Raw genomic sequence first — 16,602 nt, 5'->3', positions numbered from 1 at the left:
AGCACATGCTTTAATTTTCAGAGTGCCGGGAGATTTAAGAACATGCTTACAGTTAAATGCATGCTTATGTCTTTTTAAAGTGCCAGATCCCTCACTTTTGTAAGTATGTATGTCTTCATTAGAAAGAAAGGAAAAAAAAAAAAAAAGAAAAAAAATTTTTTCTTCAAACAGAGAGGATTTGAAACTGCTCTTCTGAGTTTTTATACCAGCACTGATTTCTAACTCAAGTTGTTTTATCAAGACTGACTAATAAAATTTGTCACATCTAAGGAGAGAGGGAGGCAGAAAAAAATGATCACTAAGATGTGTTTGTATAGACTTGCAGGAAATCTATCAAGAGTGAGGTGGGGCAGTGGTACAGGCACCCAGGGCAGTGGCTGTGGCACCAAGCTGATGGAGTTAAAGTTTGTACTGTGCTCTTTGACATAGAGTTTGGATTTGGGGTAGTGCTGTGTGGAGCCAGAGGTTGGACTAAATGGTGCTTGTGGATCCCTCCCAGCTTGGTATATTCTGTGATTCCATGAAATGAGACTAAAGTTGAAAACAGTTAGCATCTGTGTTTTTTATGACCTAGTAAAGACTGAACACATGTTCCTCAGCAAACTGAGTGGATCTGGGAAGGCACAGGAGGCAATGAATCTTTCAGGTAAGGAAGCATGGCTTCTTGTGCACCAACAAGTGAGGAAGAGCTGGAATGAGAGAAAGCCCCAACACTGTGTGCAACTACTGCTCAGCAACAGCCTAGTGTGTTATCAGCATTGTTTAAGTTACAAATCCAAACCATAGCACCATCTGGATGAAAATTCACTTCATCTCAGTCGTATACTGTACAGACTGCTTTCCTCAGTATCTGTGCTTCCCGTATTTAATCCTTAACAAGGATGAGGCTTTGCCCTGCGGTCAGATTGTGCAGAGTAAAGCTGCACTGACTTTAAGGAAGGCAAACCAGTGCAGCTTCTTACTGCAGGATCAGATCCTTGGGGTGTCAGTCTCACACACATAACATTTCCTTAAGATTTTTGGGAGCAAAGTTCTTTCCTCCAAAAATGATTTTTCCCTAGCGAAACAAATAAACTATTTTGAGTATCTGATGGCAACATCGATGACTACTATAGTTATTAACTTTATCTTAAAAAGAAAAGCAGTCCTTCCATGAGACATTAATGTCACACATGGGCAAAAAATTATTTATTTATTTTTTCCTTTAAGGTGGGAAAGCATATAATGAGCAAGCAAAGTACTGTAAGCAGTTTAAAAGCTGTCTTGTCAGTCCACAACATCGACTACTGAATGACAAGGAAGACAAGGTAAGGATCAGAGGGATTCAGGGGTGTTGCCTCCTTTCATAGTCATCTCCACACTGGGGGTAATCTCTATGCCTGTTCCACATCCCTTGCTTGTATAGACTTTATAGCACAAAAAGCACACAGAACACATTTCAGTTCTATTACTTCACAGGTTTTAAATACACACCAAAAGTGCTGTCCTGATAAAGTATACTTATATGATCTATGCTCATGCAATGCTGTAATGCTGTTGTGGGTTAACCTCAGTTGGCAGCTAAGAAACATAGGACTCAAACTGCTCTCCAACCCCCAGCAGGACAAGGAAGAAGAAACGGAAAAGCAGAAGTGTGAAATCTCATGAGTTGAGATAAGGTAGTTTAATAAATGAAGAAGAAGTAGAAGAAAGAAAGAAAAAAAGGAAGAAAGCAAAAGCAGTCATGCAGAGGCAATTGCTTGTCACCTCCCACGGGTAGACTAATGTCCTGCCAGTTCCCAAGGAAATGATGGGAACTTACCTAAGTTCTGTTCCCTCCATTTTATTGCTGAGCACCATGCTGCGTAGTACAGAGTAGCACTTTTGTTAGTCTGAGTCATCTCTTTGGTTGTATCCCCTCTCTGGTTAAAGTGCATCCACAGTCCTGTGGGAGTAGAGTGAGAAACAGATAGGGCCTTGATGTTGTGTAAATACAAAAAAAGGCTGTCATAAATACAAAACAATAAGAAAAAAAAAAAAAAGTGACAAAGCTAAAACATTGGTTTGTTATCACCATTGTTTTGGTCTCTAATCTAAACTACAGCTCTACAACAGCTGGTATGAAGAAAATTAACTCCATTCCAGCTAGAACCCACACAAACACTTCAGATCAGTAGCTGTCCACTAGCATATGATTCTAATTCTGGTTTAGGTGGCAAATATATGAGTCCTTTTGGTGTGCCCTTTGACATTCCCATGCTTTTTGCCATTACCGTACGTTACATTTTCAAAGCAAAGGTGTCTCCTTTCTCTCTCTATGTAGTAGCTGTAAGACAAATTGCTTTTGCAATAAACAGATGTAAATTGTGTGAGATTCATTTTTCTAATTTGTCCTGGCCTTACTTTCCTGAGCAGGGTCCTCAGTCTTTAATGGAAGTCTTAAAAAAATAAAAAAAATAAAAAAAATAAAAAAATTAAAAAATAAAGAAAAAAAAAAGATTTTTCCTTTGAGCAGCCATTTCCAACTTTCACATCATAATAAGTAAATTAGATAGATTTGCTTTAGCTCATTTGTTGTAGATCTGGCAAATAGGTTTAACTTGTCCAGCTAAGTTCTACCTACTATCTTCTCTCTTAGAAATTTGTATTCAATAAGAATTATTTCACTGACACTAAAATAAGTTCAGTGGAGGTGACAGTGGGAAAAAACCCTTTGAAGTCACTAGAGTTGTGGTTACCCACACCAGGCTTAGTGTAACTCTTCATCTTTATTAGAACCTGCAAAGCATCAGTAACTCCGGGCAACTGTAGGGCTCAGGGGCTTGGGTAGTTCTCTGTCTGCTTACAAAGTGGCAGTTGCCATGGTATCCGAGCACCACTGGAAAGGCAGCTTGTTGCTGCAGGCCTGCAAACAGCATCCAGCTTAGCTGCGCTATTAAAAGTACTACCATGCCAGGCCTGTTCTACAGCATGCATGAACTGGCCTGGAAATAAAACAAGTTAATTTGAAATTTTTTTTTTCATTTTTTTTTTTTTTTTTCCAAGCTGTGATTTTGAACTTTCTGGAGCTGCCCAAAAAAACACCCCAAGAAGCCCAGTTTCTTCTTTGCTGGGCAAGTGATCTTGCAAATAGTAAAAAGAAAAACCACCAGCCATACTTAAGAATGAAAATATTGGCAGCCAGTCTCTTTTGGGATGATTCACTGGCAGAATTATGCACTCAGAAGCATAAGCACAGCCACAGCATTATATCTGTCCAGAGCTGTAGGCATAGCATCGCTTATCAAAGAACCTATGAGTGGGCTCAGGCATGACTGGGGCAGCAGTGTGCTCAGACTTGCCAACACAGCTACAGCTGGGTATGAACAGATACCAAGATACATGTCCTTGAGGCAAAGTAGGCCAACCCAGGCAATGTCCTGGGTTGCTGGCATGTTGGCAATGCATTAGGAGGAGCACTGCCAACAAGCCAAGGAACATGATAGCTTCTTATCACTTGTGAGGCACATCTGGATACTGAGTCTGGGCCTAAACCACCCTGAACACCGACAGTCTTAAGCCAGTTGGGAAGAATCACAGTTATTCACATTAAAGAGCTATTTCCAAGTCACTGTGGGAAACAGCAGTAGCCTTATTTTGTCAGTGACTTGGGTATCCTGGAGCAAGTTCAGCAACAGGACACAAAGACAAAGAAGGTACTGGAGCATCTCTCATAGAAGGAGAGCTGGCCTGTTTCACATGGAGAAGAGATGACCCAAGGTGTTATTACAAAAGCGCATAAATTACCTATGGGAGAGAATAAAGAAGATGGAGTCAGACTCTTAACAACGTCCAGTGAAGGTGGTAGAAGCAGTGGGCACATACTGAAACACAAGCCATTCAACTTCACTGTGTGATATTTTTTTTCTTTCTTATCTATTCTGAGGCTGTTCAAACATTGGAACAGATTGCCCTGAGGTGGTGTGTTGCCTCCATCCTTGGAAACATTCAAACCTATCCAGACACAGCCCTGAGCAACTTGATGTAGCTGACCCTGTTAGAAGAGCCCACCAACCTCTGACCAGTTATACAATTCTCTTGGATTACACGATTACATTTTGTTTCTTGGTGCCTGAATTCTACTATGTGAAGAGACTTAGCTATTCTGTCCTTACTGTCAACCTGCAAAACAGGGGCAACATCAAGTTTTGTTTTTTTTTTTACAGAACTTGAAGGGAAAGGGGAAAAAAATCAGCTAACATCATATTTATCTGAATCTGAACAGAATTTCATCAGAGTACAAAATTGTATTATGGCTGAACATTTGAAAAAGTGAATAATGTATTTCTTTAGCACATAGAAAAGGTATAGCATACAGAGTTAAAATTCATTGAAATCAGAGATGTTGTAAATTCGATGTACTTTTTTGGCAGGAAAGTCCACAAAGTAAAAAGTACTGAGCAGTACATTAGGTAAACGTTCACTTTTCAACACTGCAAGAACAACAACCTCTTGTGAATCTGAGGGCTTTGGAAAATTTGCCCCAGGAGTGATGAAGAGCTCCTAGACAGGAGAAATGGCTGAGTCTCAGCTAAATTTAACTAACATGATTTAATTAACCCAACCCAAAGAGCATATTTTCCCCATTGAAATAGATGTTATCACATTTTCTTTCATTTTCAATGGGTACAGGCTGATCTTTAGAGAAAGTATAACGAGTCCACCACCTGAATCACTTCTCTCAAAATCCTTTGCCGTTTTGTGTAACATCTCTGAGATAAGCATCTACAAGGATTGTTTTTCTCTGCTAAGGAGGCACTTCAGCATGACGCATGCCCAATTTATGGCACTTGAAGACTTGCCAGTATTTTACCTTACAGCCTGTTTATACATGCATCTTCCTCCAAGCACCGCCCAGTCTGTCACAAATGTTGGAAATAAGATGAAAGTCTGCTTTTTTTTTTTTTTTTCTTTTTTTTTTTCATCTACACAGTTTGCTACCTCAATTTAAATCACTCTGCAGGAGGGAAACCTTAAGCAATCACTGAAAATGGGAACATCTCAGTCTGGTTATCTTTGAAGCTTCTCAAGAAATTGTGTTTCCAAGCCCTCGTATCTCTCAGGTGGCTGAAAAAGGTGAAATGAGTCATTTGCAAGACTTCTCATTATCTATGAATGGATCACTTGTGAAAATACTTTAAATAATGTAAGTGGGGCTATAAAAGCCCTGGTTAGCCATACAGCTAAAAGTAGCTTAACTGTTATTACCACTGGGGAGTGGTGGCAAAGTTACCCCATTTTTAAAAATAGCTTTTGCCTCATTATATTCCTTCTCCAGAAAGGAGAAATTTGTTTTAACAGTGTTGTTTTGAATTGCTTAGGGAAGAATCCATCAACCACAAGGTGCCTGTCTGCTTAACTTGGTCAAAAAACTCGTAATAACTCCAGCAGATGCTTCTCAGTTTTAAGAAATGGTACTCCTTCCACTCCTCTCTTTTTCATAATCAGGGACCAGTATGACTGAAATCCGAGACGCTCCACAACAACTGCAAAAGCAAAATCCAGTGTCAGCCAGTCAGTGGTGATACAACTTATGTGCACAAAGACAGTATGAGAGAAGTTTGGTCTCAGTCCATTTACTCTGATGAGCACTGTTACTATAGCCAAGAAAACTTTGCTAGACAGAAAGATTTTAAGATTAGACTCTGCATTTCCATGACTAACAGTACACACATTTAAAAATGTCGACCTTGGACATCAATGTAAGAACTTGCCTTTCCTTACTGATCTGGGTTTTCTCTATTGTTGGACACATGGTCATTCTTTTAAATACCTTCTCACAAAAGAGAATGGACTCTACTAGATTCTCAGTACAGCATTATTTCCTCTCTTTAAGTTATGGATGCTTTTAATGACTTGGCATACGCAGTTCGGCCATATTGGGAATGTAATTTATAAACACCCCTACACCTCAGTGCTGTACTGAAGCAATTGTTGACACTGCTGCTCTCAGACACTATCAGCATCTTTGTGGTGTTTTGAACCTGAAATCTTAAACTAAATCTCTATTTTTTTTTTTTTTCCTAATGAGAATGAAAAGTGATGACAGAAAGACCTCTTTATATCATGTTGTACACAGCTTAGTACATATTCTTAACACAATATGTAATGACCAAGCAAGTATGGGTGTCAATGTATATATAGAAAAAAATCATACCCATAAGCAAGAATGCAGTGTCTGAATGTTTCAAGAAGAGCAAAATGAAGAACTTATTCCTGATTCAGTGTGTATCCTGCTGTTACTTAATCAAAAATAACACTGGCCTGGTCTCAGTAGCACATCATTCACCAACTGTAGTATTTTGGATGCCAAAAGTGTTCATTTTCAAATATATCCCATCAAAGGTAAGAACTGCTAGGTCTTTTGGATTCTCTTTCGTACACATTTTTATATCTACGATTGCCAGCTATTTCTTGCTTGCCAAACTTGCAAGGCCACAAATCTGTCATAAAATATGCTAACTCGCAGAGGATTACTTTTGGTGTTAGTGGGAGGAGTAGTCACAGTACCATAAAATGTCTTTGTTGTCTTCTTTCTTTTCAGAGATTTCTGTTGAGCATTTGTACTTGGTGCTCAGTGCCACTAATACATGATGTTTCATGCAAATCAATGCCCTTTGATAGAGTTATATTGCGGAATACTTCCAATCATACCATTAAAAAAAACAACCATATATAACACAGTTATAAATACTTCCACTACTTGTGCAATAGCACGTATATGAGAGAGAGTTAATGGGATAGTGGCACAAAAATTATTGTTTTAGGCACATTCAGTTCTTTCTTTCATTTACAGTGGTTAGGAATATGTTCAGGGGAAAAAAAAAATAGCCACGGTCAGGGAAAAGCAGGATAGATACATATAAAATTCTGTGTTGCATTTGGAGGTGTAGTTATGTATGGAAGTTGAAAAATCTGTTTTCTTTCTGAAAAAGATCTTCAAGCTTTGTGAAATACATAGTAGAACACACACATATATATTTATCACAGTTCCTGCACAAAATGTGAGCCTCTTATGGTCAAACCACTTATACCAGCTGGGAAGCACTTTCTTCATTTAAATTAAAGAACTATTTCCAAGTCATTGTGACATAATGGCAATACTCTTATTTTATCGGTTTACTACTTGACACCACTTCAAGGACACACAGAATAAAATAGACAACCAAAACTCTGAAGCAGTCTGAAGGGATAACTCTTGCTCATAATCCAACTCATAAGGCGAAGAACTCAGAAATACAGAAGGTCTCATAGCTTAGCTATGAATATTTAGTACATAAACCTAGTTGATTTAATATATAAATCTTGGAGGGTTCAGAAAGCTATGTGAGCACAGCTATATATCTGAAGTATCTTTGACTTTCTGTAGCCAGCTTGCATTTCAGGCATACCTAGCCTGTTTTCCTGATTTAAAATCAAAGTGAAGATTAAAACAGACAGGATTCAGTATTTCCTTTGAACTCCAAATATTCCCACTACTTGCAGCATATTACCTGTGAATGTTTGAATTACAGGGAATTACAATAGCTTAATATCTGGATTAAAGACTCCAGAATCAATTGATCAAATAATTTTATTATGGCACAAAGAACAAATTATGTATAGAATTGATTATTGTGCAGTGTTTGTAAAGTGAAAGATAAAGATTGGCATCAGCTCCAACATCATGTTACATATAAGTTCAGTTAGTAAGATTATGCAGCATCTGTGTGCCTTGCAAGAAGACTGTGCTTCGATTTAAGCTCTATAGAGACTACATTTTACAACAACCTGTTTTATATAAAAAAAAAACCAACTTCCATATTTCTGCCAAGAAGTCGTGGGAATTTTCTCACAAATTTTTCTGTTCAGTGTCTGAGAGCGTTCATTAAGTTAGCACAAAGATGTTACTTGTAGAGATCACGTCTTTCCTGTCAAGATCTCTCACTATGTTATGAACTGTGGATAGACCAGAACCACATCTATGGACTACAAAGGATCCACATGGAAAGAAAAGGAGACAGTGCTGACTTTGCCTGAGTTCAGTGGGACTTCTCAGATACAGCACTTCTCAAAATCGTGTATTTGCCCTCCAAAGAATGGACAAAGAATTCCAAAGTCTTGTTTCAGAATCTGTTTTAGAATGATGTCTTCCCTAGGGAACAGTGTTTTCCCTTCTGATGTATACTTTTTAATACTGAATCATATCAGCCCTAGCTATATCTAGACATAATAACCATAGAATCATAGAATAGCCTGGGTTAAAAACGACCACAGTGATGATCTAGTTTCAAGCCCCCTGCTATGTGCAGGGTTACCAACCACCAGACCAGGCTGCCCAGAGCCACATCCAGCCTGGCCTTGAATGCCTCCAGGGCTGGGGCATCCACAGTCTCCTTGGGCAACCTGTTCCAGTGCATCACAACATTCTGTGTGAAAAACTTCCTCCTAATAACCAACTTATCCTCACCTGTCTCAGTTTAAAACCATTCCCTCTTGTTTTATCATTGTCCACACTCATAAACAATCATACTCCGTCCTGTATATACACTCCTTTCAAGCACTGGAAGACCACAATGAGGTCTCCCCAGAGCCTTCTCTTCTCCAAGCCAAACAGGCCCAGATCCCTTAACCCTTTTTCATAGGAGAGGTGCTCCAGCCCTCTGATCATCTTGGTGACCCTGCTTGGGACCCACTGCAAGAGTTTCATGTCTTTCTTGTGCTGGAGGCCCCAGGCCTGGATGCAGAACTCCAAATGGGGAAAGAAGAATCTGGTCATAAGCATATCACTGCAGGTCAGCCAGAAAAATAAAAATGTTGGTGTGGCAAATGTTTATGAAATGAAAGATTTTGAAAATGAGTAATTATCAGTGAACAACTCATAAAAAATGTTATTTTTAGCTTGGAAAATATACTTGGAAGTTCCTTATTTTAGTTGGAGGAAAAAAATACTAGTGAAATAACTAAAAACATGACATTTACTTGCTTTTGTTTTGATTTGCCAAAAGAATTCTAACACACAAGCTTTTTCAGAGAAGAATATTTTCAGAAGGTAAAAATAATTTTACATAAAAATATTTTTTACATTTTTTTTTTTGGTGTGTGTGTGTTTTGTTTTTTGTTTTCTTTTTTTCTTTTTTTTCCTTAAGGGGAATGCATTATTAAGACATTGTAATTGAAGTAGTTAAGATACAAAAAAGGTTGTTGGTATTGTTTTGGCTTTAGCATGCAAGCAAGTTAAACAACCTTGGAAATGCTTAGGAAATGGCACAAGATAATTCTTCAGTAGAAGGCAGTTTGTTACTGGATGATTTCACCCTCTGGATGAAGATATTTAAACATTTTTCTTTGCATTACCTCTGTGCATGTTGCTTTTCTGATAGATCTGCAGTTAAGTCTGCCATCAGTAAAAATCACTGCTGGAGCTGCTATGACAGACATGCCAGACTCTGAAAAAAATTTATTTATTTTGTACTCTTGGCTGTATAAGAGGCATTACAAGTATTACAAGCAGAGTAGTCATTAAGACTACAGTTGTGGCATGATTAATCATCCCCCCTCTGTCACCTCCACATATATGTCTCCTTCCCTCTGACCCATTTCTGCTCTTCTTTCCCTAGCGCTCTGTGGACCAGACTCTGATTGGTGACATCAGTGATGCTGAGATCAGAAATTGGCTCCTCACTTCTATTTTTCCCTTGCCTTCCCTCTAATTTGCCTTTTTCTGTGCTTCTCTTCAAAGACTCTTCACTGCAGCTCCCAGCACTTTGCAGGTATCCTTGACTACAGCTCTTATTCCCCAATCTCTGGCCAGCTGGAGCAGCTCCCTGGAATGATATAATCTAGATCGAAGGCAGGTGGCCAATCAGCAAACGAGCAACTTGTTGGCACACAACATAAATGACTCAGCCACTATTTGGTCCCTTCTTGCTGTCTTAAATTTGGGCAAAAAATAGGTGTGGATAGCAGACCTAGAAGATGACTTGTGATGGCAGTGAAATGTACCAAGTGAAAATAAAACCTGGGTTTTAAGAAACAAAATTGGGTAAATCTGTGACTCTATCAGCAACCCACCTGCAAGGCAAAAGTAGCATAGACCGATGCTGTAGTGGATTTATAATGTGTTTTTAAGGTGGGACAAAAAGAGTTTTGCATTACTAAGTTCTATGATTAAATGGATGCCAGAATTTCCACAGGATTGGAAAATATCTTAACAAACTTTTAAGGCTGTTCATTGTACAATACTGTAGATGCAACACAAGGTTTGTATAAATATCCAACTCTGAGTAGGCTCCAGGCACAAACAAATCAATATGCGTGTCATTTGAACACACTTACAAAGCCCTGCTTGTATTAGAAATCAAAGGACAATCTCCTGCAAACATTTCCACCTACGTGAAGTTGTTAAATAAGCTGTCACAAGGATAAGCCACAACTTATTTTCATTGTGTTTTCCGGGAAGGCTTGATTTCGAAAGAAATTTTTAGTAAATGGAAACTGAACTGAAAACCAAAAGTTTTTCAACATACCTGTCATCATTCACCTTGAAATACTACTTTTCTTCCCATCGGTTAATTCATGCAATTGAGGGAAAGGGAGATTCACTATGTCAACAGATTCAGCACTTCCACTAGATAGATCATGTGGGAGAAAGAGCGTGCACCATGTGTTGTCCATTTCTCTGCCACGAGCATATTTCTTTAGGCTACTTGTAGGCCTTTGTGTTTTCAAGGTGGAGATCATCTGTCTTGCAAGAATTTGGGTGCTTGGCCAAATTACACTGGTAAAAAAAAGTTCACTATTGTGGCATGCTGAGACAGAATTTCTAACATCATTTGTCAACATGGCTCTGCGTACTTGAAAAGAAGGGCAGCGTTAGGGATCTCAGCAGAAGTGTCTGTGTACTTTACAAACTCAGTTTAGCATCCAGAGCCAATCAGTGCTGTTTTCTTTAACATAAAACACGAAGGAAATGAACAAGAAAAATGTGGTGGTTGCGTGCAGCGTAGTTCCAGTACACTTTGGCAGGAATTCACTTTCTTTCATTTAAACTGCAAAGGAAAGGATTTCCTAAGACAGACCCATATCACGCATGTGCTTTCAGAAACAGACAAGGTTCCACCTGTGATGTGTCAACTCCCATCTGTACAATTATTTTTGTTTGCTTATTTTTTAAATCAGCGCTGTATTTTTCTCTATTTAGTCTCTGTCCAAGTCTGGTCATTAGACAGCATGACATAAAAACCAGTGTGCTTATTCCTGACTGATCTGTGTTTTGTACTGGTCCCTTGTAAGGCTCATGGTAAATATCACGGTCCTTTTCACAACAGATTTTCTACTCTACTAACCAGTGCTGGTTAATAGTCAGAAGGGTTCTTGAGTAAAATGATCCCACAATGTAAAAGAAACAATCCACCTACACGTTGAATAACACTGCCTGGAAAATGACACTTTCTTAATGACTGAAATTTGAGATCTCTTGGCTGACTTTCCTCAGTTCGGGTTTAACCTCTCCAGTATCACAGAACTGCTAAAGTACTTGTTTCTTAAATTAATTATCACTGCCTTGACTGTAATAGAAAATACTGTAGAAGTGTAAGTAAGCCAAGGTAGCATGTTAAGAGGGTGAGTTGTTTACAATCTCTTTGCAATTTCCTCTATCTCTGAGATCATCCTCTATCCAGCAACAGTCACAACTGCTTCAATATGAATTTACTTAAGCAGAATCTATGAAAAACACCTGCCTGATGAAATAGTGCATAGAAATGAGTTTTGAAGTACTACAGCAGCTATCAGCCAAAGCTGCAGTAGCCATGAGGAAGAAAAATAACTGATTCAGTCAACTAGACTTCCCACTAGCTTCCAGGAACCCCCATTTCACACTCCTTGGCCTGAATTTTCCCCCATGGATAAGCATTAACTCTGTTGTTTTGTTTTGTTTTGCTTTGTTTTGTTTTTCTTTTTTTCTTCCAGTATGGTGTCTCTCATTCTTACCTCCTCTTGTACTGTCTCTAATCTTCATTGTCTCTCCTTTCTTCTTCCCTCAAATAAACAAATCTCCATTCTTCTCCCAGACAGACCTTTCTAACAGTATATTTGAGAACAATTACAAAACAAAAACAAACAAGCAAAAAAGGAAAATGGAAATTATGTACAGGATAGAGAATGGGTATTTAGAAGTAGCAATATTCTCTGCTGAGATCCTTAATTCTTCAGAAAAGCCAAATTTTGCAGATCTGATAGGTAACAGGGCAGGGAGGAGTGGTCAGGTATGAATACATTAACAATGCTGATAGTGGAGCCCCATTGCAGAGAAGCCTATGCAGATTTTGCAGAGTAATGTGGTCCCATGCTCTGTGAATGCTACTTTCTGTGCTGACTACACAGCAGTGCAGCCCACTTCTCCACCATATGGTTGTTATTCCACAATAGTCCATAAGATTTTAACAACTTTACTGTCAAACTGCCCTTCAACTGATACATGGCTGTGTTCCTATTGATATTACTCATTCACGTGGTCCAATCTCTGACTTCATATACAAGTTTATGGGACTGCTGTGTAGGCCAAACCTGCCAGGTATCATGAATAGCTACAAGTCTGTTCAACCAGCTAACATGTTTTTAAGTGGGTAATTTCTATTTTATGTTTTGGATGATGTCAGAATCAAATACAACAACAGTACTTTTTGGTTTAATGGTTTAGATCTATCCTGCATAAAGATTTGTGCAACACCTTTGTTCTCAGGAGTTACTTGTGAAAGTCCTCTCTGTAGTGGATTCAGAGGCAGCAATGGTTGCACATTTTCTCTCTTATAGAATTGCTCGAAATATAGTTCCTTCTAAGCATCAAAGACCCAGCTTGTTTGAAGTCTAGCAGGTGAAAAGGATGTGCTTTTGGCTGAGGAAAAGCTGGCAGCAGCTTTGGACACCAGACTACCTGCTTTGTCTGTGCTGAGAAGACAGCAGCCAGCTACCTCAGCATCCTCTGCAACCTGAACAGTCAGATTTTACCTCCTACTTGCATAACTCTGGCAGCTGAGGAAAAAGTTGAGGGATCTAAGGTGGTGGCAGAAACAAGCATTAACAACAAAGCAGTGGGTCCATTGCTACCACTGGCTATCTCCCACAAAAACATAAGAGGCAGCAAGCTCAGTCCTTTCTGAACAGCATGTTTTGTACAGGAAAGTAGCTAGTAGCAGGAATGTAGCTGGATGCAGGAAGAAGACAGAAAGGACAGAGGTACCTGTAATCACAAATTACATTCACTTTTTCCTGTTGCAGGAACATTTCTCATTGCCAACCAAATGGGGAGAGAGTTATGATTACAAATCCTAATTTATAATTAACAATAATGCACAACTTCTGTGTTTTTTGTTTGTTAATCTTTTTAAGAACACCACCAACAAAACGTTTACTGTCATGCAAAATAATGATTGCTTTGCAAGAGATTTCTAGAAATTTCCAGCCTTTTACGCCTGTTTCAGGCTTTATGTAACTACATCTCTAATTACACTATCACTAGTCTTCTTTACTTTCTTGTTATTCCCCTTAGGAGTAGGCCTGTATTAGCATATTTTCTTGTAAATGGTGCTGCTTCAGTTTTCTTGTTCCTGGGGCTCTCTTAAACAACAGTCAATACTAGTTTCCACTTGTCTTTTAAATGTGATCTTCTTTTGTTACAGTGGAGACAGTTGCTTGAGCACTCTTGCTCAGGCCACTTCTATCTACGCACTCATAAACTTGTCCTCTTCCTTGTTAATTATTCATAGATCCAGTCTTAAGAGAGTTTCAGAAACTCAAAGCAAAAGATGGTGTTCTAGGGTTTTTTAAATCTTTCTTACTGAGTTCACCATGAGGTGCAATACAATTATGTACCTGCTCTGCTTGGCAGTCTTCATACCACAAATTGTAGCATGTAGCATTAAATACTGCTGACTGGAACTTCAGCATACATTTAGACCTCATCCATACTTATTCATAAAATAAGAGTTGCATCTGTGAGCAGACAAACTTCAGGCTCCTTCTGCTTGATAGTTTGTTCACAGTGCCAAGCCCGGAGAATAGGCTGATGGCAGTAGAGGCAAAAGATGCACAGCCATATCCTTAATGTTATCATTAGCGTTTATCAGAATGAATGGTGGTAATACTGTGGGGCAGGTATGCATCCCTGATATCCCCACAAAAGTCCATTTATTTTACTAAATAGGATGTAAAACAGGAGGACAGTAAGTAATGCAGATAAATATTAATGAAATTGTTGACGTTGTTGACAACATAATAATGACATATCCATGCAATTTTATACTCTTAGATACAAACAACAGGTTTATGACTAAGGAACTGATCTACAGCTCATCAGCTTCCTTACAGCAGAATCATGAAAAACTTCTACCCAGAGATGATTTATTCAACCATTTTATATTAACTGGAATTAGCAAGTTCCCTAGATTTAGTTCTCTGTTTGACAGACAACGTCTCCAGTACAACTCCACTGTTTCTTGATAGTCTATTTTCATTGATACTTTCATGTTGTAGCTTGAACAACTGCAACGTGAGATTTTATACTTAACTTTTCCTAAGAATCAGCATGTCAAGATTTTGTGGCCTCCTCCTTTGTAGTATCTTGCAGTAATAGTTTTCAAGTGTTTTCACGTCCTTTAAAAGTCTTTATGACCTTGATAACTACTCAGACAACAAACAATAACTGAATCTTTTCCCAAGTATTCCAAGTAAATGGGAATGGCCTCCCATTTACAGACTGTATGCTATTGCTCTTAGGAGATCATTCTGAGTACAATTTAGAGGAAAAAAGTCCTCATTAAAGCCATTTGACAGAGAAGTTCTAGGTATTTTTAGGAAGTGGTTGAATTATGAGAAATTCAGAAGAGCTGACTAACTGCACTGGCTTCATACAGCCTATGGAAAGTGAAAGAAAGAAAATCCTTTATTTTATTTTGACAGTATTTGACAGAGTATTTGAAAACTACAGGTAACTATCCTGTCAGCAGAACTTAAATCCTAACTATCTTCATCAGAAATGAGTTATTTTCAAGTTACTCAATATGAGTATCCAGTTCTGTTCCTTTATTCACACATGAAAGAACAATTACATAAACAAATAAATAAAGCATTAAAAGATTGAATTTGTATCGTTTTTCTTTTTTTTTCTCTCTTTTTTTTCGTTTTTCTTTTTCTTTTTTTTTTTTTTCACATTAAAGTATACTTTGGATGACTCTCATAAGAGAGCATGAAGCTATGGTTGAGATGGTTAGAAGAATGGTTAGTCAGACTAGTACAAGCTTTAAAGCCTTCTTATAAACAAAAAGTTTACGTTTTGAATGTGATAATGTTCTCCTGCATTCTACCTGGGGGTTAAAGAGTGCTTGGAAAGAGATGCAGGGTTCTGACTCATAGCCACTGCAGCACACTGCTGCAGCAGTTAAAGACATTACAAACACACAGACTGTTCTGCCTTCTGCCAGCCACTACAATGGAGCGTCCCAGCCACCACGATGTACAGTCTCTTCGTCAGATTTTATTTCCAGTTCAACAAAAGAGCAGGGTGACTTTGTGAAATGGGCAGTGACAGTACCTTTTTGCTTTTCTCAGTTTCTCTTTTTCAGGCAACACTACTCTTCATTGTTCTCTTAAAGCAATTTTTTTTTTTTTTTTTTTTTTGCCATTTCCCTTTGAAACACACGTCTATTCATTTTTAAAACTTCAGTGTACACATTCAGATCCATGCTATACCTCCTCAGCTGGGAAGTTATTTAAGACCATCAGCAGGTGGCCAGGTGCCTAACCAGTCCTCAGATCAAGCTCCTCTTCCACATCTTTGCAAGACCAATGCTAAATCATGTTCCAAATCCTTACAAACCCACAGAGCCCCAAGGTAGAATTCACCACTTTACAGCTTTGGCTCAAAAGCAGTACCATATACACACCTTAGCTATAATGGTTGCCAGTAGAATAGTGGAGTCCAGCCTCTGCCAGTAGCTTATGAACACTTTAAGAACAAAGTAGACAAGCATCTAGAACATGCTTTTTTCTCCTGACTCCATCACACCAAGGATTGGTAACATGGCTGATGGGAGTGGGAAAGAAAGACTGCCAACAAGTTAGCGTAGTATTAAAACATTTTGTGTGAATCAAACAGAATTTCTGTCTGACTTTGTGCTACACAACAGCTGTCATAAGAAGAGTAGTATTTATACAATCATAAGAGCTTAGTAGTCTCTCATAGGAGGTATCTAGCAAAGTTGTAAATACAGTCTTCACTACTGAGTCCCATCTATGGCCAGCCTTTTCAATATTCATATGTCATTTCAGGAATTAATAAATGCAGTGTTTTCCAAAGTATGAAGACAATATGTAGGCTACAGCTGTTTTGAGAACTAACTGCATAGCTTAATGTCCTTAGCTATCTCAGTTGCATAACTTAATGTTTGTTGCATAAGACAAACTGGACAGTAAATTACTTTATCTTGAAGCTTCTAAGCACATCATAATGACTTATGCAAGTAAGCAACTCAAGAAGACTGAAGCATCTTGCAATAAAATAGTCCTCCACAAATTTGAGTCTAGCAAGCTTACAGGCCACTGAAG

General features: G+C 38.5%; 1 protein-coding gene across 3 annotated transcripts in view; it reads right to left on the bottom strand.

Annotated features, from left to right (window-relative positions):
• LOC146753968 (uncharacterized) overlaps positions 1–16,602 on the bottom strand; it is a 44,921-nt gene that overhangs the window by 23,371 nt on the left and 4,948 nt on the right. For all 3 annotated transcript variants that reach the window (XR_014940100.1, XM_085530739.1, XM_085530740.1), the window contains exon 2: positions 1,802–1,924. Coding sequence is in view for 2 of the 3 variants with exons in the window: in XM_085530739.1 (XP_085386865.1) it covers positions 1,802–1,924 (123 nt within the window). In the remaining variant the exon portion in view is untranslated. The remainder of the gene's footprint in view (positions 1–1,801; positions 1,925–16,602) is intronic.

Source organism: Coturnix japonica, chromosome Z (genome assembly GCF_054131305.1).
Source record: "Coturnix japonica strain WE chromosome Z, WE-NBRP24, whole genome shotgun sequence".
In the NCBI taxonomy this organism is placed as follows: domain Eukaryota; kingdom Metazoa; phylum Chordata; class Aves; order Galliformes; family Phasianidae; genus Coturnix; species Coturnix japonica.
Note: the sequence above shows the minus strand (reverse complement) of the source record. Positions and strands in the feature narration are given on the sequence as shown.